At 38.2% G+C, this 24,190-nt stretch overlaps 1 protein-coding gene across 4 annotated transcripts in view; it reads right to left on the bottom strand.

The window, feature by feature from the left end:
- Positions 1–831: 831 nt before the first annotated feature.
- The window catches only part of LOC124788007 (E3 ubiquitin-protein ligase MARCHF5), a 98,563-nt gene continuing 75,204 nt past the window's right edge, over positions 832–24,190 (bottom strand). For all 4 annotated transcript variants that reach the window (XM_047255053.1, XM_047255050.1, XM_047255052.1 and 1 more), the window contains 2 exons: positions 21,769–21,931; positions 832–1,183 (listed from right to left, as the gene is read on the bottom strand). In XM_047255053.1, coding sequence (XP_047111009.1) covers positions 1,034–1,183; positions 21,769–21,931 — 313 coding nt within the window. In that variant the 3' untranslated portion in view covers positions 832–1,033. The remainder of the gene's footprint in view (positions 1,184–21,768; positions 21,932–24,190) is intronic.

Below are 24,190 nucleotides of genomic sequence, written 5' to 3'. Positions count from 1 at the left end.
ACCGAGATGTTAATATTTTATGCTACTATACCTATCTCAGTCTTACATTGTGCAGATCAGTGTGATTGGAGAACTTATTGACCAAGTTTTTGTTTACATACAAGAATTACCTATTTAAAAAGAATTATTATCATTTTTGCCACACGTATCACGCACATGGTTATAGCCAGGCATGACTGTTTCCACTGCATAAGCTTTGACACTGTCTCTCAGTTATGTACCCATTAAACAACTAGGATACCTCAGTAAAGTACAGGACCACAAACCGCAGTATCACAGGCAGACAAGCAGACATGTTATTGTAATTTTTCTCTTTGTTTATTGCAATGACAAACACAAATTGATGCTGAACCAGTAAGTAATAGCTGTTTCATTTATTGGTTTATTTCAAATTAATCTGCGTAAAAAGTTTTAATGCAGGGTTTTTAATCCAATAACCACACAGTTTAACCAAAATGGGTTACAAATTTTCAGTCCCATAAGGAAACAACAAAACTTAAAAAGATACTGAGTATTCTCCAACAAGGAACAAACATCAATATTTGTTAAGTATCTGCAAATAACAATGGGTACTAAAGTTTTGGAAACTTGATTTATGAGATGTGTAATTAAGATACTCCACAAGAATATTACAAATTTGTTGGGTCAACAAAACAAACATAAACCAAATCCTCTTTTCAAAAAAAGTATAAAGAAAACAGTAGTCACTAAAGTTTACAAGCCCACAAAATAATCATAGGCGCAAATTTCCAAACAAACAACGCTGTTTGCTTTTGGTTGTAGTGCTCCTGACACAAAAATATCTATGAAAACAAGTGAATGATACACAGGTTTCATATATTTTAATTTATTTTACAGTAACAATTGTAAACAAAGTTATCACTAAACACTTTACCATGGACAATTTTGTTATTCGATTCATCACCTGGCTCACACTCTGCAAGTTTCACACCAGTTACTTGAAATTTTAATTTGCAACAATATGCAAACAGCAAGGAACTGCCAATTCTCAGTCAATAACCTGACAGTGACTTCAGTGATTAGCTGCTCCTGCTTCCCTTCTGACAGCGTTACGATTCGCTTCCGTGTAATCCAATATTCTGCGACGTGTCTGTCGAACATACTGTTTTTGTTTATGGTATATTCTTAACACACCTTTGACAGCGACGAATGCCAATCCACCCTATGGAGAGAAAAAATTATTTTAGAGTAAGAATTGTAACAGAAAGCTCATCTAAACAGGCTCTTACACCTGCCTGTCAAATCCCATACAATTTTTCAGACCAAAAATTGCCTCTTGATACTGGGTTGCAGCCACAAAAATATCACAACTTTCTGGCCTATAAAGGACTACTTAATTTCAAAATATTCCTCAATACACTGCCGATGAAGTCGTGAAAGACGGCTGTAAATCTGAGTACGAATCCACCATCACATCTGGCTGGATGTGATTAGAAGGGCCACATAGTCTATGCAAACTAGGTCCAACAGCATTTTCCACATCTGCTATTTTTCTGGAAAACGCTTCATTAAATGTTAATATAAAGTTTGTTTAAAGTTGACATTTATTTAATATTTATATCCCACACTGTCCGAGATGTTCAGTTAATTCCAGCCAGACTGTGAAGATCAATCAAGAATAGTTTGAGATGATAGTGTGACCAATGCCAAGGCCACAGAGGGAGCTGCTGGAGAGGCTACACTCCAGGAAATGGTTCAATGCTCTTTAGAAGGGGTTCCCAAACTTTTCTTTCAACGGAACACTTTGTGAATCCTAGTACACTGATGGAACACCATGTTTCTTTTGAAGGTTAATAAATTATTAAAAATGAGAAAAACTTGTTTTATTCAGTGATTAGTTCAATTCTGCAGAACACAGTTTGGGTAACCCTGCTCTACAGCAACAAACTGTTTATGATTCTGACAATCCACATCAAATAAGACAGGTGGGTCACCTCAAATCTCAAATGTCACTGAATAAAATGTATGTTACAATTTTAGGTTTACCATGATATCCTTGATTTGGAAATATGAATCAAAGACCTCGTCGTAGCCTCCAAATTTTTTTATTTAAGATTTTTTTTTTTTAAACGTCAGTTACCGTATTTACTCGAATCTAAGCCACACTTTTTCCGGTTTTTGTAATCCAAAAACCTGCCTGCGGCTTAGAATTGAGTTCAAAGTAAGTGGAAGTTCTGAAAAATGTTAGTAGGTGCTGCCACAACTAACTTTTGCTGCTGAATACACGAAGTGCTACACAGGCATGCTTTGCAGGTACAAAGATAAATACTGACGCCAAAACCTCTGCGTCAGTAAATAAATTAAAAGAAAAGGTAAAAGAATGTAAACATTATGCCACGTATTCTTCTTTCATGTTTGCTGCTATCTCATTTAAATCCTGTCTGCCTAATAAACTATGAAACTAGAGTGAGACAACAGCAAACGCGGAAGAATATATATAATCATGTCATGTTTGTATTGATATTATTCTTATGCTGAATAGTGATACAGTCAGAAATGAAGCAAGGAAACTGACTAGATTTTTAAATCTAGATTACTAATTTCTGCACAGAGTGTAATGTACTAAAGGGGAGTCTGCAAAGATTTTCAAACAGAGAAAAATGTTTGCTAAACTCTCATTCAGAAAATCTTGTATAATACGCAGTCTATTATTTGGTTAGTGTTGATCATCATCAAAGAAAGCAGCAGTGTAAGTAACAACAAATAGCAGTCTCTTGCCATTGTTTAGCTTATGAGACAATTCCTCTCTTTTTTTATTGTTAGCCGCGGTAGCGCGTACAAAAGCAAGCCATGCCGCGAGTGGTGATAAGTCGTTAACACTCATTATCAGAATCTGACAAACAATGCAGGACACAGTACAATAATGCCTTTTCAGAATGAGATTTTCACTCTGCAGCGGAGTGTGCGCTGATATGAAACTTCCTGGCAGATTAAAACTGTGTGCCGGACCTAGACTCGAACTCGGGACCTTTGCCTTTCGCGGGCAAGTGCTCTACCAACTTTTTTTTTTTTTTCTCTCTTTTTCCTTGTTTTGTTCAGTATTGTTTGTTGTGTTTGGTCTGGGCAGACATCGCAAGACATTGATTCAGGTCGATTATTGATTCCTTTACTCAGTTTTTTTTTATTACCGAGGGCGAGCAGCCCGCTGACTGAACACGCTGAGCTACCCAAGCACAACTCACACCCCGTCCTCACAGCTTTACTTCCGCAAGTACCTCGTCTCCTACCTTCCAAACTTTACAGAAGCTCTCCTGCAAACCATTTTGATGCATAGAATGACATAAACACCTATAACAAAGAGAACGACACTTATCAGATCAAAGCATAATAAGCAATTGATTCAAACCAGACGAAGCACGTGAAAAAGGAAGGGTACCCGTATAAATATGGACAGAGCACCTGACGCACAGCAATGGCTACCTGGTAAAGCTTAACTGCTAAGCTTACGACTCGAACCAAACTACAGTAGCTGTATCTTCATCCATTTGACCTAAATTGTGTCTCATGTTACAATGGACCAACTTTGTTTCGGTTTGGAGGTGCGGTCTAAAACTTTTCTCTCCCCTTGAATTTCGAGTCTGAAATTTCACGTGCGACTTAGATTCAGGAAATTTCTTTTCCTCGATTCAGAGTCTCATTTTTCAGGTGCAGCTTAGATTTGAGTGTGGCTTAGAGTTGAGTAAATACGGTAGTACCATATAGTAAAACATTCCCTGGAAAGGAGAATTTCCACTTTCTAGTTGAACAGGTTTTATAAACAATTTAAAATGTTGCCATACAATAACTCAGTTCCTATTGCCACATCTTCACATATTGGTCTCATGAAATCAAAAGCTCATTTAGACTCAGAATTTTATCTATTCTGAAACGAGTAAGCAGCACATTTTTTCAAACATAATAAAAGATTTAAACAATTTGCAAAAGTTTCAAAAACTTAAAACTTCCAAAGCATGCAACTCATGTGCAATCTGCTTGAATTAAAAATGTGTTCAACTGCATCAGTCTCTTCCTCTGATATTGAATGAAGCCTTCCCATTGAATCAACAGCAACTGGAGCATTCACAGTTTTTAAAATATTAGGAACCATAAGTGAGCACCGATGGTGATGGTGCTGTCTGCAGCTGGAAACTTGTGTCCAGCAGCCAGTCCATGTGGCAGCATGAAGTTCACAACAATTTAATTCAATTCTTAACTATTTGGTAGCAAGTCAAAGGTTGCAATTTACCGTTACTGTCAAAGAATAATTCACCCCAAACTTCAGTATATATCAATGTGAATAAATGGACATTTTGAGAATTTTAGACGTTATCATTGATGTTTGCATAAACTATTTTTTTAGTAAATCAGAGTTTGTGATTTAGTTCCTGTAGCAAATTTTATAACTAACATATCGTGTTGCATTTCACTTTCCCTTTCAAAGGGAGTGTATATTATCATAAGTTAACACTATTTCGAATGTCTTAGTAACTAACACCCAAAAGTTAGGAAACTAGTAACTTTCACCACGTTATTTTGTTGCCTTAATAGCAATTCTATTTTGTGTACTAATTTTTTTAATTCTTAGATGGAATTATGAATATTTTTTGCCCAGCAGATTAAAAGATAATCAGCAGGCTTAGTTTAAAGTTATTTGTTGATTCTCCTGTAAAACATGGCACCAACCACAATGCAGCCCTCCTGTGAATGCTGTTCCCAAATGGGACGAGTTAGTTGATGTTCATAAGCCGGTGGAAATCACCTTGATTACTGTCAAAATTGGCAGTTGTTGCAAATTGTTGTTTGGTTTGCGACCCTCTGGAGCTCTCCCATTACAAAAGGTATCTAAAGTACTAACTTCTCCTGTGAATGCAGTCTCCTCTGCAGGAAGTATGGGATCTGCCACTACCTCTCCAGTTGAATGCAAGTGGCCTATCAGTGACAGGTATGGGCAGGCATACAAACAGATCAGGGGTATGGCCATATGAACCAGGATGGCTCCTTCCTATGCCAACCTTTTCATGGGTCACTTGAAGGCAGGTTTCTTGGGATCCGTAAGTCTTTAGTCCCTTGTTTGGTTTAGATACACTGATGACATCATTGCCATATGGAATCATGGTGAGGTTGACCTGTTAACATTCCTGGAATCTATAAATACCTTCTCCCAATTAAATTTCACATGGACTTTCCAAATCCCATGCCACTTTCCTAGATGTTGATCTCGCCCTCACAGAAAGCCAGCTACACACTTTTGTCCACATTAAATCTACTAACAAACAACAGTATTTATATTTTGACAGTTGCCATGTTTTCCATGTCAAACGTTCCCTCCCATACAGCCTTGGCATTCGGGGCAAACTTATTTGTTCAGATGCGGACTCTTCATAGCACTACACCACCATTCTCACCTGAACCTTCACTTGGCGTAATTACCCCACCAGCCTAATTCAAAACCAGCTTTCCCAGACCATCACATCCATTCCTGATACTGCTGCCCCCCCCCCCCCCCCCTCAAAAAAAAACAAAAAAAAAAAACAACAACTTTGGAACACTTGTCACTCAGTATTATCCTGGCCTGGAATGTATTAATCAGCTACTTTGACATGCCCATGACTTCCTAAAATCATATCCTGAAATGAGATCCATTCTGCCCAAGATTTTACCTACCACACCTAGAATAGCTTTTTGTTATCCTCCCAATCTTCGCAATATCCTTGTCAGACTCCATGCTCCTTCTGTAGCCATCTCCCTACACTGTGACCGATACCACTGAAAGATCTGTCTATGCACCCTCCTACTAGTAACTCGCAAAACATATACTATTAAAGAGAGAGCCACCTGTGAAACGAGATGTCATATACCAGTTCTTCTTCTTCTTCTTCTTCTTCTTCTTCTTCTTCTTGCGTTACGGCCTCTGCAGGACCACGGGTAGCCCCTTCGTGGACTGCATTTTCCTCTTCTTTTCCCAGAACCTCTTCATTCTTTCTCTTCTTCTCTCCCGCTCTTCTTCCGAGATCTTCAGTTTCCATTACTCCTGTCAGCTCCACTGGGGACACACTAATCTTTTCCTGTATTCTACTCTGTCATTGATCTCCGGCATATTGGCCAGTGTATATTTGTTCCTCCAATTTTCCTTTCCTTCGACCTTGATCCCCAATTCCAACCAGTCCTTCCAAAGTTCAACAACCCACTTGGTTCCTGTATTTCCCCTTGTCCTCCCTGTTTCCCACACTCTCTTCGTCATTCTGTCCATACTCATCCTAACTACATGTCCCACAAACCTTGCCCTTTTGAGTCTGATTTCCCCAGATATTGTTCTCATGTTCTGGTACAATTCTTCCCTAGGTCTTCGCATCCACCTCTCTCCACCTCTTTTGGGACCTAGTATTTTTCTCTCTTCTTTCTCTAGTTGTTATGCCCAATTTCTTCCTAGTGTCATCATCTCAGCACCATATAATACTGCATTCCTCACCGTTGCCTTGTAGTGGCGTATCTTTGTCTCTGTGGATATATTCTTATATTGTATATGTCTCTCGTCATGCAGAACGCTGACCTCATCTTCTTTATCCTCTCTGTTATTCCCTCCTTGCTCCTGTTCCTTCCTGTTATAAATTCTCCCAGATATTTAAATTTGTCCACCATTTGCACAGTGCCTTCCGGTGTTTCCCAGTCTGCAGTGGTATTTAATGTCTTTGTCTTGTTATAGGCGATCCTCAGTCCACACCATTCTGGCTACATTACTTAAGTTGTCGAGTTGTGTCTTTGCGTCTTCTTCCGTCTCACTATTGCTATACCAGCTGTTATGTAAACACTGTTTGGTCTTTTATATCGGCATGACAACCTGTTTCATCGCATGTGCCACCTGCATCTTTCCCTCAGACACCAGTTTCTCAGAACCCCACAGGTGGGAACTAACGCTGCAACACATCTTTGGTTTTCATCACCCACCTGGTCTTAATTTATGTTAATTTCTGAGCCTCGGCACTCCTTTCTTCATTCCACCTTTCATTTTCTGACCTGCCTATTTTTTCCTGTCCACCTCCCACCTCTGTTACATACAGTGCTTTTCATTCTTATTAACTTGTGCATGTTTTAGTAATAATCTCTGTCTTGCATACTACACAGTCTTCCACCTTAGGCTCTCAGGTTTTCAAATCTTGGCCAGTGCCGTTCCCAACAGTCATCTTACCTTCTCATCATGCCTGGTATGTCTCACCTGACCGGCAGTTCTGGGTGATTTTTCTGAAATCTACCCCTTTTCCTAAGCCTCTCCAGTCCTCCTCATCCACCCCTCTTCCATCCCCTTCTGCTGGAAGAAGGGGCCACTATCCCTGAAGGCTTGCGTATGTATAACCTTTTATGCTTGGTGAGTAGACTTTTTACATATCCAATTACATTATATTGTCAAACAACTGGTAATGAATTTAGAGCAATTATGAGCACCGTTAAAAATAATAATGATCTTTTCTGCCTGTGGTTGCACATGCTGAATTTTGTGCATTGGCAAAAATCCTGATTTATGTCCTGTGTCATCACTTATAACTGCAACACTTGTGGTCTTGTCCAGAAAACGTCACCCCAGTAAAAACTGAAACTTAAGTCATTATTCCAATGATATCCCTTTACTTCTTGTAGCATAATCACAGACCATTTCTCAGCAAAACCACAGTGAAGCATTAAACACAGTTCTTCTGCCTGTAAAAGTCCCTTCACTTCTGCAATGTGTTGTTACAATTTCTTCAGATGATGGTGTATTACTACTTTCACTGACCATTTCCCCAGTCCACCAGTGAAAATGTTGATGCCAACAGTTTTCTTAATTAGTTTATTTTCCTTCCATGGCGGATATGAAACTTCTGGGGAGTCATCTAGTATGCCTTCCACATCAGGTGTCTGTAATGAAAGTCCTCCCTTTCCAGTGCAGTTGCCACATTCCGAAACAAACAGGACTCTTGCCTAACTGCACAGACTACTAAGAACTTCACACATCCAACCATGGTGTGGTATGTCATGTGTTCAATAAGTTCTTCAGCATTATCAAATGAAGTTCAAAATGCACACAATACACAGAGACATCTCCTAGATGGCTGTGGTAGTGTAACATATCACTTTGATGACATGAAGTGTTGCACAGGCTTTTTTAAACCGATGAATGATTGCAGTCACTATAAAAAGTTTATTTTCATAATGTATCAGGTAATCTATGTTTGGGTGTTTGTTTTATTTATGTGTGTGTATCATGAGATGGATAGACACAGCATATCTGCAAGCTGGGGCTACAATAAACATTATACCACATTTGCGGTACCTGCTGATTGGGCAGTTTATTCCGTGTGGCCGATCCATATTTTGGAGATTTGGTGCGCGCCATAGAGCAAGAAAGGCCGTGGCAAAGCCAATGATGTCATGGGAAGAAGAGAAAATTTTTATAGAGATACATTCAGTTGACATCTATCAACGAAGCAGAATTTTTGGACTATGTCCTTATCAAAGTTTTTGCAGTGTTCTGCATGATGTAATTGCTTTGTAATGCACAGTTATTGTAAACAAGATTACAATATATGAGATGACGATAATGAGAAGACTCATCTTTATTTTGAGAGTCTGATATTGGGATCATCCTCTTAACTTCCGAAAGTACCTGCAGCACTTTGAGAAAAGAAGTTTGATTAGAAGAGGTCTGTGAGCGTGCTGAAATATTAAATTGAGCAAGATTAAATCACAGGAAATCTTACATCCCAATCAGACTTTGCTCACCCCTCAATGTCATGGTAGAGAATCAGTACAGTGTGGAACCACCCACTTACGTCTTAGTGCATTAAATTTTGATCTTCAATTGTACAGGGTGTTTCAAAAAGGACTTTACAACTTTAAAAATACGTATAAATTTATTGAAGGAAGATATACAGCTCGGTTTAGTTTATCTTTTTAGGGAAACACGTCAAGTTTTTTACCTTAAACTAAGGATGTTGTATGTGGCTTCCGTTGATTATCATGCACATGTCCCATCAGAAGTCAATTTCCTCCCTAACTAGCTGTAGCACTGCAGGTGTAACTTGCCCATCCTCACTGATCTGTGGTATCAAAAATTGTTGTAACATATCTACATACACCATCCCATTGATCGTTCTGTCACGGAAAAACAAGGGGCCTAAACTTTGTTCTTGCTCAATGCACAAAAAACGTTCAGTTTATGGCTATCACAAACATGTTGCAATGTTTGATGTGGATTTTCACTGCCCCACATACTACAGTTGTGTGTGTTAACTTTGCCACATAAGTGAAAAGTCGACTCATCAGAAAAGATGATTTTGTCCAAGAAATGATCATCCTCTTGTAATCAATTTAACGTATCTGCACAGAAGTAGTTGTGAGCAATTTATCAATGTCTTTTATTGCTTGTACGATCATCAATCTGTATGGTTTCAAATGCAAACGGTTTCTCAACACACGCCAAACAGTTGTACGTCGGATTTGCAGCTCGCGAGATGCATGCCAGCTCGATTTTGTAGAGCTGTTGACAAAATGTTCTCTTGCTCGCTCAATGATGTCATCAAATGTGCTTGGATGACCCGATGATTTCCCATGTCTTACCGAGCACCCTGTTCCTACAAAATATTTAAGCCACTCATACATTGTAGGCCTACTACGAGGATCTTTAGAATACTTGGTATGGAAATTACACTGAACTGTTGTCGCCAACTTCAATTCTTCAAACCAAAACAGACATCTAGCACGCTCGGGTCTAGTGACGCTAGCACTCCTTACAATGCAATTCGGCACTAGCAAACTATGCGAGACAAAACTTGATGTATTTCCCTACAACTTGACACCTCTGTAGGTACTATGAAGTAATTTATATGCATTTTCAAAGCTGTCAAGTCTTTTTTGAAACACCCTGTATTACGTTGTACACTACTGGCCATTAAAATTGCTACATCAAGAAGAAATGCAGATGATAAATGGGTATTCATTGGACAAATATATTATATGAGAACTGACATGTGATTACATTTTCACGCAATTTGGGTGCATAGATCCTGAGAAATCAGTACCCAGAACAACCACCTCTGGCCGTAATAATGGCCTTGATACACCTGGGCATTGAGTCAAACAGAGCTTGGATGGCGTGTACAGTTACAGCTGCCCATGCACCTTCAACACAATACCAAAGTTCATCAAGAGTAGTGACTGGCGTATTGTGATGAGCCAGTTGCTTGGCCACAATTGACCAGACGTTTTCAATTGGTGAGAGATCTGGAGAATGGACTGGCCAGGGTAGCAGTCTAACATTTTATGTATCCAGAAAAGCCCATACAGGACCTGCAACATGCGGTCGTGCATTATCCTGCTGAAATGTAGGGTTTTGCAGGGATCGAATGAAGGGTAGAGCCACGGGTCGTAACATATCTGAAATGTAATGTCCACTGTTCAAAGTGCTGCCAATGCGAACAAGAGGTGACCAATGGCACCCCATACCATCACGCCGGGTGATATGCCAGTATGGTGATGATGAATACATGCTTCCAATGTACGTTCATCACGATGTCGCCAAACACGGATGCGACCATCATGATGATGTAAACAGAGCCTGGATTAATCCGGGGGGAAAAAAATGATGTTTTGCCATTCATGCACCCAGGTTTGTCGTTGAGTACACCATCGCAGGCGCTCCTGTCTGTGATGCAGCATCAAGGGTAACCGCAGTCATGGTCTCCGAGTTGATAGTCCATGCTGCCGCAAACGTCATCAAACTGTTCGTGCAGATGGTTGTTGTCTATCAAACGTCCCCATCTGTTGACTCAGGGATCGAGATGTGGCTGCACAATCCATTACAGCCATGCAGATAAGATGCCTGTCATCTCGAGTGCTAGTGATACGAGGCTGTTGGGATCCAGCACGGCGTTCCGCATTACCCTCCGGAACCCACCGACTTCATATTCTGCTAACAGTCATTGGATCTCCACCAATGCGAGGAGCGATGTCGCGATACGATAAACCGCAATCGCGATAGGCTACAATCCGACCTTTATCAAAGTCGGAGACATGATGATACGCATTTCTCCTCCTTACACGAGGCAACACAACAACGTTTCACCAGGCAATGCCGGTAAACTGCTGTTTATGTGTATGAGAAATCAGTTGGAAACTTTCCTCATGTCAGCATGTTGCAGGTGTCGCCACCGGTGCCAACCTTGTGTGAATGCTCTGAAAAGCTAATCATTTGCATATCACAGCATCTTCTTCCTGTTGGTTAAATTTCGCGTCTGTAGCACGTCATCTTCATGGTGTAGCAATTTTAATGGCCAGTAGTGTATATTGCTTCTTGCACATGGCAAAAGTCTCTTTAATATTGGGAGTCTTGTATCTTTAAACTTTCACTACTTTTTCTCCTTAAACTGTTGTAGCACCTCCCTTGTTTGCATTCTGGTGAGAAGTCTCCTTCATCTTCCATATAAAATGACTGTGAATATGACCATAATAAGAATCTGATCTTCCTTTTACAGACCTCTAATTTCTTGTTTTGTCCACCATGTATTTTGACACACACGGAATGTGGTGCAAAACTTTTTTAAATGACTTGGGGATAACAGACCTTGCACCTTTTCACTGTAGGGGGCATACAATTCAAAACGTGAATTGATATTAAAAAAAGTCTTGGCAAGTTGTGCAAGTTTCCTTTGATAGATTTTCTTCTCATCATGCACCTTTTACTCTGAAGAGTGTGCTTTGTTTTGCTGTGGTGTACTCCCCCCACCTCCTTTGCCAGATGATTACATAACTATTTGTAACATTTAAGGAGATGTTCAATTTCTTTCTTCACTACTGGTATTCCTTACTTGTTCACGATCATGTTCCTCAAAAATTTTCACTGCAGCATCGGTCATTCTGGAGGACCCTACCATTTTCTTCGTGTTGGCTTTGTAACAGGCTCAACTTCCTCATTTTCTATTTCTTGTTTATTATCAATTTCACTGAAAGCTATCAAATATTCATTACCCAGATCCTTGGGATGAGGATTTAGGAAGTCACATACATTCTCTTCATTGACATTAGTGAATCCAATCTTCTGTGTCAGGTCCGCAATTTCTCTCATTGCAATGGAGATATAAGTGATCATCTACTGGCACTGACACAGCTTTAGGTCATAGTTTCCTCCACACATAATTCATACATTTTGGTGCGATGTCAGTCCATGCGTCTTTAACAACTTCAACTTCCATCTTAATATTAAATTGTCACTAGAAAATCTTGACGGGAAGTTTGTCACTCAAATCGCATTCTTCTATGAGATTAGAGAAAATTTTATGCAGGTTGTATTTCTTGAATGTAAAAATAACTCCTTGGTTTACTGATTGCATGACACGTGTGGTGGAAACAGAACTTAATTGTTATTTGAGTCAACAACTGACAGTTGGTGGTTTGGAACATTATCAAGGACAAGAATCATTTTGAAAAAGAGTTTTTCTTTCTCACAGAAGGCATTTAATTCTCTGTTTAGTTCACTAAAAAGTAGTCACTGAAAATAGAAGTCATTCAGCCTTTCGTAGTCACAACCCTTTAATGTTCTTCGGTTTCAAGAGTACTAGATCATGAGGAGTTGCAATCCTCTGTAACATTTTCTCTGAAAAGAATAGTGCATCAGTCATTGGCAGCCCTAAATACTGTTGCTGTTTTTTCTTCAATACGAATCAACGTGCAGCTAGGAATTTGTTTCGAAAATAAGCCCATTTGAAAACCTGCTTTGCAATATAATCTTCTTCTGAAAATTTTTTTAAACATATTTTTAAATTCCTCAGTTCCAACTTCAACTGCCATACCTCTCCTATTATTTTAATGTTATGAAAGTCAAAACAATGCTCAAAGTGATCAAACCAACCTGAGCTGGCTCTTCTCTTCTTTCTTAAATCTGCATACAAGGTCTTGGCTTTAGCTTGAACAGCAGCACCATTAAGACATGTGCAATCCATTGGCTTAGCATTTTTTCCAGTCTTTCCACTGCCTGTGAGCATTATTTGGTCACTATAGTTACACTGATGTTAATAAAAGATCGAGCAGTTTTTCAAATTTATTCTGCATTGTCATGAACAGTTCTTACAAACTGATTCAGTGAGTACCAAACCACACCAAATGTCTAGCGATCCACAACTTCTAACCTTTTTCTACTGAATACGGCTTCCGTAGATGCTTCCTCCTGTAGACACGATCATTTTCTTTCTTTTTACCAACATTTTAAATACAGATCCTGTCAATTGCTCTGACTTTAACTGACAATTCACATATCAACAAAAAATGACAGAAGTTTGGCATTAAGTGCACTCACTACTGCTTCCACATACTGTTAGCAAATTACAGCACTGGACTCAAAACTAAAATCGCATGTATGTGAAAACACAGGCAATGAATACGTGTATAATGGTGTCAACCTGTTTAAATTCAATAGCATCTGAGAATATGAAAAGATTGTTTCTTAGAGGGACTGAACTATGCCGCTGATAAGAGAGACATCAATAACTAGTGACCTGTTTCACTGGTGACATCATTCTCCAAAATTTTTGAGAAGGTGATTTATTCTAGAACAGTATCTGACTTAGAAACAATAACATCCTTAGCAAATCACATTTTACGTTTCAGAAGGGTTGCTCTACTGAGAATGCCATTTACATGTTCACCTACCAGATTTTACAGGCATCAAAACAATAAAATCGTGCCAACTGGTATTTTCTGGGACTGAACTAAGGCATTTGACAGTGGGAGTCACATTATTCTCCTAGATAAATTGACATTTTAGAGGATTGATGGTACAGCCAACCAATTGATAATGTCATATCTAACCAAAAGAATGCTGAAGACTGTACTTAGTAATTCAACCAATATAAACAAGGAACATAATTCTGACTGGTGAGAAATCATGTATGGGGTTCCTCCCCAGATTCAATCTCAGGTCCACTGCTGTTCTTCATATATGTAAACAATCTTCCATCTAGTATACAACAAGCATATTTAGTTCTTTTTGCAGATGACATTAGTATTTTAATCAATCCAAGCACACATATAGAAACAGAAGAAATGATATACAAAGTTCTTAAAAGTATCATTACTGATTTGCTGCAAATGGTCTCACCCTCAATTTTTAAAAGACACACCATATTCAGTTCTGCACATCTAGAGGTACTACACCAATGATATGTGTGACACACTGTGAGGAAATAATAAATAGGGTGGACTCTTCAAAATTCTTATGAAGGGTGGACTCTTCAAAATTCTTATGAAGCCATATTGATGAGAATTTAAAGTGGGAAAACCACATTTTGGAACTCCTAAAACAACTTAGTTCAGCCACATTTGCACTTAGCATCATTGCAAATCTTGGGGATAGAGAAATCTGCAAGGTCATACATTTTGCATATTTTCATTCAATTATGTCCTGGGGCACCTTATCTTTAAGAAAAAAGCCTTCATTATGCAAAAATGTCTGTAAGAATAATATGTGATTCTCACCCACAATCATCTTTTAGACATATGTTTTAGGACTAGAGCACTCTGACTACTGCTTCACAGTAAATTTATTCCCTCATGACGTTCACTGTAAATAATCCACTACAGCCCATAATGATCAGTGATGTACATGATTGCAATACCAGAAGGAAAAATGACATTCATTACTATACATTAAGGTTGTCTTCAGCACAAAAAGGGCTGCACAATACTGCAACAAAAGGTTTTGATCACTTACCCAGTGATATAAAATGTCTGATAGAAAACCAAAATTTGAAAACAAACTGAGCAAGTTATTCCTTGACAACTCCTCCTACTCTGTAGGAGAATTTCTATTATTGCAATGTGTAAAAAGTGGTGGGAAGGAACTACTAACTTGTATCTGCGTATTTCTTTTTCTATTTGGAAAAAAAAAAAATTAGAAATGTTCAGGATGTAACCAATGAACAAATTAATTAGGGATGTGAACGTAAAATGACTTGTTCCACATCATTATGATTTATTATGAAAAATGATCCATGGAGCATGTATCTAACTAGCATATGCCTTAATATAATATGCACTATGCCTTCTAGATTATATCTGTGCAAATTGAAACTTGGATTGGAATACATTACTGGACTGATTTTCATTGCTTTGTTCTTTACTGTGAATGTGTAGGTTCACTAACAATTCTCATTTTTGTACTATATAGCCATATGGACATTCACCGCAGACTTGTTTAAGTTAAGTTACGGCTGACCTTGCTGGTCATGGCCATCATTATTATTTGATGTTCAGTGTTTGAATGAGTATTTTGTATTGGGCAATAAAGAAGTTAAACACTACCACAAAAGGTATAGTATAATTTTCTGAAATCCGCACTTTAACCGTTTTCAGTGTGTTGTTTGATTCAGTTATCCGCCATATCCCAACTGATAAAAATTTATTCAGTTGGATGAGATCAATGGTATATGTCAAATTTTTTTTTTTTAATTCTTGAGGGTATTTTTGTTCTGTCGTTGCAACTACAAAAATGCACGATTTTTCTCACCAGTTGTAGTTACAATGACAGAACAAAAATACACTCAAGAATTATAAAGCAACTATAGGTATACAAATGAAGAATTTAATTTTTTTTATGAATTGGAACTTAGGATTTTATGATGGATGAATGATACCACGATTATATTAACTGCTACTTTTTACTGTTAAATAGAACTGTTTTCAACAAGAATTAATTTGAGTTTTGGATCATATATAAAGTGGTGAAAGATTCTGCTGAAATTTAAATAGAAAGGGATATTTGATTAAGATGGACTTACTCAAAAGGACAGTCACATAAATGGGAAGAAAAGCACGATCTTTTATCAAATTTCCTCAAATTTGCAACCTGTTGTCTATGCTATAAATCCAAACATAGCATACAGCATATGCCCTTTTCATTAGCCAGACACCAAAGTACTTGTCAGAAAACACGCTAGCATCTTGTGAAGTTACAATACTGCACCTGGAATTGTTTTAAGTAAGGGGAGATTTCCCCCAGTTTGAAATATAAGTGCTAGACAATGCTGTGGCCTTCTATCAGAAAGTTTGACTTGTGAGAGTATTTACCAGAGTGAACACATATTGGGTTTGAGTGTACAGTGAAATTTCAAGAAGAGTAATCTTACAAACAAATGTTGTCTGCAGAATGAGATTTTCACTCTGCAGCGGAGTGTGCGCTGATATGAAACTTCCTGGCAGATTCAAACTGTGTGCCCGACCGAGACTCGAACTCGGGACCTTTGCCTTTCGCAGGCAAGTGCTCTACCAACTGAGCTACCGAAGCACGACTCACGCCCGGTACTCACAGCTTTACTTCTGCCAGTACCTCGTCTCCTACCTTCCAAACTTTACAGAAGCTCTCCTGCGAACCTTGCAGAACTAGCACTCCTAAAAGAAAGGATATTGCGGAGACATGGCTTAGCCACAGCCTGGGGGGATGTTTCCAGAAACATCTCCCAGGCTGTGGCTATGCCATGTTTCCAGAAACATCCCCCAGGCTGTGGCTAAGCCATGTCTCCACAATATCCTTTCTTTCAGGAGTGCTAGTTCTGCAAGGTTCGCAGGAGAGCTTCTGTAAAGTTTGGAAGGTAGGAGACGAGGTACTGGCAGAAGTAAAGCTATGAGTACCGGTCGTGAGTCGTGCTTCGGTAGCTCAGTTGGTAGAGCACTTGCCCGCGAAAGGCAAAGCTCCCGAGTTCGAGTCTCGGTCGGGCACACAGTTTTAATCTGACAGGAAGTTTTAAATGTTGTCTGTGTCACTGAGCTGTGAGCACTTCGACTAGCTAACAAGAACTTTGCGTAGTGAGTAACGTGGTTTCCATGTACAGAGGACCTAGGAAATGCTACCCTAGTGTGTAGTAATTCCTATAGGAATGTCCAGCTATGGACAGCTGAGTGCTGCCTACTGTAATGATCTGAGGCAGAAGAAGTTTACTGACCCACAGCTCAGGCATGCTGGTGCAGTCAATGTGAGGAGACAAATCTGCAGAAGCACTTATTGTAGAATTAAATGAACAGCTACACTCAAGAGTCCAAGCCACCAACAGCGAAATGGAAATTCCACTAACACTTACTGAACAATTTATGAACACACACCACAGCATGCAAAATTAGGAACTTCATTACCTTCATACCACATCTATTACATGAAAGTAAGAGCCGTGCAGAATTCTTGTGTGAATGTTTAACTGTAGTTCTAAGTTAAGGAAACAGTATAGATGAAAAATGATATACAGTAACACATGTTGCACCTTAGTAATAAGTTATTGGTATAATTCCATGTGGTTTAGTTTACTAGTTATGAGAAGACTAGCTCAATAATATTGCAAACCCAATAATTTAACATATATAAGAAATAATTTTATATTTATACATTGTAGAGAATCAAATTCATGAACATTTTAGCAGGCTGCATATAAGATTACATTTACGTAAATCTGACAATAGACTTTGAACTAGTAAATTTTACACTACATTAGGATTCTTCACTAGTGATAGCGTGGCTGGAAGGGAGACAGTAAAAATGACAGTCAATGACAGACTATATAACTACATTAGTGGGGAAACACATTATAGAAGGACAGTAAAAGTGTAGTCATTTGAGAATGGTATGGGAGACTGTGCTGTGAAATGACTGAATGAAGATCTGGCAGCACCATGTTTCTGGTGAGTGGTGGCGATCTCTGTGCTCACACTGATGTGTATAAGAATTCTCCATTCTAATACCAGATATAAACACAGCTTAGAGGCTTTTCATATTTTTTTTTGATAGACGACAAAAATGTAATGTCACGCCACAAGTAAGAAATACTTACACACTTTTTTAGTAATTAGCCACTACTGGACCTCTCTTAACTCTAAAGCCACCTTTAATTTGACAACTGCACTCTTAGTTTTTGTTCTAACCCATAGAAAGAAAGATTAGGGTTCACCATCTCTGTTGCAAGAAAGTTATTAAAGACTGAGCACAAACTGAAGTGAGGGAGAAGTGGTGATAGGGAATTGGCAGTTTTCTACTAAAAGCAAATAGACTGACAATTGCTTTAGAGAAATCATGGAACACCAAACTCCTTACACTTGTTATCCACACAACAGGCATTAACAAGCAAAGGGCACTTTTACTTTATTTGCTGTTTCTACGTGCTACAACTTTTATCTACCATTTTGTTCTAAATATTTCTGTTTCTTTATATGTTTCTGTAAAGTACTTCTCAAGATCATTCTGAATTAAGAGTCCGACATGTACAAAATTGTGGTCTTCTCTGACAATTTGTGTGTGTGTGTGTGTGTGTGTGTGTGTGTGTGTGTGTGTGTGTGTGTGTCACACACATGCAGGGGGGAGGGCGGAGGTTAGATCAACCTGCATTGCAGTTTACATATTAAGGCATAACGCTGACCACAATGGCAAAACTGGCCAGTTCACAAGACAAAGAAAGGAGCAAGCATATCTTCTCCAACAGAACCATGTCAAGTAGAGCAATGTGGTGTTAAACAACAGTTTCTGGTTTGATATCTGGTTTATTTTATTTTTTTGCAAAGCAAACTTCACCACATATCCTCTGTTTTGTAATAAAAGTCAGTTTCATGGGCTCAGAAAATAAAGGACTGTAAAGATGACACTACAACAAGAGATAATGCATTGTTTTCTTTTCCTGTGATTTTTTCCTTGTTTTCTTGCTAATTTATGTGATACATTGAAAGTGATATTTCTGGATGAGCTTTGTAAATTTATTTCTTTGTACAACTATGTTTCTATTTAGGCACTGCAGTTGTCACGAGACACTGTAAATTTAAACAGAATAATGGTAATGCATTTCCTGACCTCCATATTAGAGAATGTGGTTCTGTATGGAACGGAGACCTGGACAATTAACATGAAGCACATTAAAAAATTACAAGCTCTAGAGATGGACTTTTGGAGAATATCAGCAAGAATCTCCAGGAAAGAAAAGATAAGGAACACCGAAGTAATAAGGAGAATGGAAATAAAAGAAAGAATATATGACGTAATGGATAGGAAGAAATTACAGTGGTACGGGCATGTACGACGAATGGAGAAAACCAGAATACCAAAATTGATACTAGAGTGGGAACAGGAGGGGAGAAGAAGAAGAGGACGACCTATGACAACCTGGCTCCAAAATGTACAGCACATAATGAGGAGAATGGGCGCAGAGGAAGAGGACACACAAGATCGAAACACCTGGAGAAATATTTTGAGATTATAGTTTAAGAACATTTATTGTTTGTATTGTAATTTCCAAGTAAATTATTATGTTGGAGATAAGCCTCTGTAATGAGAAAAAGCTCAAAATAATAATAAATAATTTCCTGACCTCAATACAGCTAATTTAAACACTTTAAAGAGTAAACTTAAGTATTTATTAATAGAGAAAAGCTGTTATTCAGTAGAAGATTTCAAGTTGTAATCTCCCTTTGTAAAACAGTGTATATAGCATAAGTTTGTTTTTGCAACACAAAAATGATAATTTATGATCTTCGCACATTACATCAATACATGCATTTGTATTTCAAGCAGTAGTCTCTCTGTAAAACAGTGTATATAGCAGTTTGTTTTTGAAACAAGATATTTTTACCTTCACTATTTATGTCCATGTGTGCACTTATGTATGTTAACTAAACCTTTGTATATGTGAACTAAAATCTATGACAATGTCTGAAAACTGATTGTTATATGGACAGCAAACAAATACACAAATATCCTAAATGCATAGTATGACAATCTTTCTTTAAATATACATAGATAATTAGTTTATTTGTGAGTGTTTGTCCACATGTGACTTATGTAAGCGTACAGTGACAACTGTTCACAGTATGGATTGATTTGTGCAAGCCGTGAAGTGTTAATTCAAATTACAAGTATATTAATGTACTTTCTTATCACGGACAGTTGTATTGTGAAAGGTCCCAAACTGCGATTGAGCGGAAAATCATAAGTTTGAAACTGTGACCTGTAATGGTTAGCAAACATTATCTACGTTTACATCTACATGGATACTCTGCAAATCACATTTAAGTGCCTGGCAGAGGGTTCATCGAGCCACTTTCACAATTCTCTATTATTCCAATCTCGGATAGCACGCGGGAAGAATGAACACCTATATCTTTCCATACGAGCTCTGATTTCCCTTATTTTATCTTGGTGATCGTTCCTCCCTATGTAAGTCAGTGTCAACAAAATATTTTCGCATTCGGAGGAGAAAGTTGGTGATTGGAATTTCGTGAGAAGATTCTGTCGCAACGAAAAATGCCTTTTTTTTTTTTTTTTTTTTTTAATGAAGTCCATCCCAAATCCTGTATCATTTCTGTGACACTCTCTCCCATATTTCGCGATAATACAAAATGTGCTGACTCTCTTTGAACTTTCTTGATGTACTCAGTCAGTCCTATCTGGTACGGATCCCACACCGTGCAACAGTTTTCTAAAAGTGGATGGACAAGCGTTGTGTAGGCAGTCTCCTTAGTAGGTATGTTACATTTTCTAAGTGTCCTGCCAATAACACACAGTCTTTGGTTAGCCTTCCCCACAACATTTTCTGTGTGTTCCTTCCAATTTAAACTGTTCGTAATTGTAATGCCTAGGTATTTAGTTGAATTTACGGCTTTTAGATTAGATTGATTTATCGTGTAACCGAAGTTTAACGCATTCCTTTTAGCACTCATGTGGATGACCTCACACTTTTCGTCACTTAAGGTCAACTGCCACTTTTTGCACCATCCCAATATTTCTTTTAAATCGTTTTGCAGTTGTTTTTTTTTATCTTCTGATGACTTTATTAGTCGATAAATGACAGCGTCATCTGCAAACAACCGAAGGTGGCCGCTCATTATGACATTGGGATACATTATGCGTTAACTGAATGAAGTGTACCTTACTTTCATTGCTGCATGTAGATGTGCTACATGAGACAATTCTACAAACATCATTCGCTCTTGCTATATTCACAATGGATGGCCAGTAAGACAGCAATAAATACTGGACTGTATGCTCACAGATTATGGACCAACAATGCAAACATCGCCAACAGCATCAACTGAGTGAAGAGACAAGAGCTCACCAACACGAACTATTGCCAAAAAGGACTTTATATTGAACTTAATAATTTTGTTACAGTTATGTTACTTTTTCATAGTCACTGTCTTTTGGATAACTGAAGTTGCACTAAACACTGAATTGTGTTTTTTCAATATCTTTCAAAATCAACAATTAAAAGCACTATTTTTCAGTAAAATGCGACTGGTTTTATAGAAGTCATTTCTTTGCAAACCTTGTATCTTCCTATTCTCCTCACTTGCTGGTTCTCATGCCCCCCCCCCAATTCATCAGATCGGGAGGTAAATGGCAAAGGAAGTTGTACGTAAACATAAAAAATATCTGTACACCCAAGTAATATTACTTATTTTACACATAGAAAATGGCAAATTTATTGTTGACTGTTACAGTTTTATGTAGCTACAGGGACACCACACAAGTATGGAATCTATGATTTTAAGCCCCAAATATTAGTCACAATTTCTAAGATATTACTGAAGCCCATCAAAAACATGAGGTATGACTGAGAACCTGCTTACAGCTGTTCACTTACCTGCAGGATCAAATTTTCTTTAATTCGGTATTTCTCACAATGACACATTATAAAATGCCTAATGACCAAGTAACTTGAAAAATGCACATGAATATACTTTCCAAAACCACTCATTTGCCACAAAAATACACTCACTCACCAACAATGTTCGATGAATATTTGACTCTACAGTTTCGAAGAAAATGTTTCCAACTAATGATGCCACAGTTGGCAACAAAAGTGCTCCACAAAGCACCCGTGTTGCAGAAACGGGATCATTCATGGGAGGAAATTCTACACTGCTCCGTGTTCCCTCTGAAGGCCTGGAATGAAAAAATTATGGGAGTTTCAATCGTGGTAAGCAGACAAACTGATAAAGAAAAACAGTACATTGGTAACTGTGAAAACAGTGAAAGAGAGGTTTGAAATTAATCAAAATGTCAGAGTACCCTTTATTTCCACTTTTCTGTCGTTCTTGGTAAGGAGGCTGATTCGCTGCAGCTCTACAGTTTAGTTTATGCCGTGCAAGTCTCTTCATCGCTGGTAAATATTGTTACCCAAATTGCTTGTAAGTGTACTGTTGTACTGCTAACCCATCGATAGTTGCCTCTCTGGCAAGGGTAGAATGCATGGGTAGTCGTAGCTCAGTTACCGTGGGGAGGTGATGCTGTGCTGTGTCTGCAGCACACATTTCTCAAGTCATTGTGACATAATTAAAAATTTTTGCCACATAAGTTGAACATTTCATATCAGTGTTCATGGCTCAATATCTAAACGGTGACTACTTCCGATCTCGTATGTCATGTCGGGAGTTCAATAATCAATCACACTGGGATGGTTATGGGAAGATAGCCTGAACTGGATTGACTAATTACAAGTTCCAAGTGATACAAACATGTATGGCTGGACTGTTTGAATATCACGAGCATAGGTACTTTCTTGTTTCGGATGTTGCACACCTACTTTTTGAAACATCCACATTGTGACTCGATCATGCGGACGCTCCTGTAATGAACGAAGGAATTGTTTAGTACTGACTGGAATAACTGTGGTTTACATTGACTTATAAAGCACATTCTGAACAGGGAATCTCATGTGTGTTCTGTGTTGCATGTATTTCAATTGGATACTATTACTTACTATTTGAATTGGATCCTATTACTTACAACAACTTTAGTACATCAAAATGGGTTATGCTGTTGGACTGTAACTACCGACTACGTCAACTGTGGAATGACGTTAATTGTGGAGAGAGCAGCTCAACCCTGTGTGTATGTCTGTAACAGAATATACTGAATTCCATCAGACTAAGTCAGTATTATTGGCGTGAGTAGCTCTGCATCTTGTTGGATAAAAATTATTATAGGAAACATCTAACTGGGGAGTGCAATAAGAGAAGAGCAACCACTGCGGAAAACCAGGCATGTGGCGTTTAGGCAAGTGATCTTTTAAACGTCCAGCCCCTGTTACTGTCTTTAGAGAGTACTTGTGCAGAGAACATATGTACCGCATTTTCCCTGGGTATGTTACAAGCTGCTTCCCTGTTTCTATTGTTTCATACCCAGAACGCTGTTGAACTGAGCTTAACAAAAAGCAACAATAATTGTGTGGATGAAACTGTGTGTGGAGAGTGAGACAGAGCGAATGAAATTAGAACACAAGATTTTCATCGTATTTGCACATAATTAAGAGACAATTTTTTTCCCCTGTTCCATTATCTACATTAAATGACTTGTACTAAATTATTAAAGGTTTAAGAAATATTATTATTAATCTCCTACATTCATTTGTAGCTGCTTACTGTAGTCAAGCCTTTGTCGGACACTATAATTTCTACACCTCCACTTCCATTCACAAGAAAATTAACTATTCCTCAATAGTCGAGGATGTTTCTTAACCTATAATTTTGTTTACTCATGTTGTGCCATTGAGCTTATCCCCCCACCTCCATTCAATTGACAACCGTTTTCTCTCTTTACCCACACAATCTTCAGCATTCTTCCACAGCTCCACATTTCATCATTTTTTGTCTGTACAGTTTTTCCTTCATATTTCACTTCCACATAAGTATACAGTCCACATATTTGATGTCAAATATATTTCTCTTTTTAATAACAGTTTTTCTTGCAGTTGCCACTCTGCATTTCATATTCTCTCTGCTTTTGCCACTGCCAGTTATTTTAACTCCATACTCTCACTATACTTTTATTGGTGTTAATCTTATAATCTGTTTTCAAAACATAATCCATTCAGTTAACCTTATCTTTCATGTCCTTCGATGTATGACAGAATTATGATTCCTTTGACAAACCTTAGAAAATACTAATTCTTGTCATTGATCTTTAATCTCTTTGCCAAATTTCTTTTTCCATTTTCTTCACTGCTTGTGCTACATAAAGCATGAATAACATGGAGGACAGCTTACAACACTGTTTCACTGTTTTCTCCACTACCATCTTCTTTGTGTCTTTAGCTTCTCAAAATGCAGTCCAGTTTTTGTACAACCTGTAAATAAACTCCTCCAAACATACTAAATTCATATAAATTGGGGTGTGGTCATGGGCAGCCCTCGACAAAACATG

The sequence above is a fragment of the Schistocerca piceifrons genome, chromosome 3, assembly GCF_021461385.2.
Source record: "Schistocerca piceifrons isolate TAMUIC-IGC-003096 chromosome 3, iqSchPice1.1, whole genome shotgun sequence".
Classification (NCBI taxonomy): domain Eukaryota; kingdom Metazoa; phylum Arthropoda; class Insecta; order Orthoptera; family Acrididae; genus Schistocerca; species Schistocerca piceifrons.
Note: the sequence above shows the minus strand (reverse complement) of the source record. Positions and strands in the feature narration are given on the sequence as shown.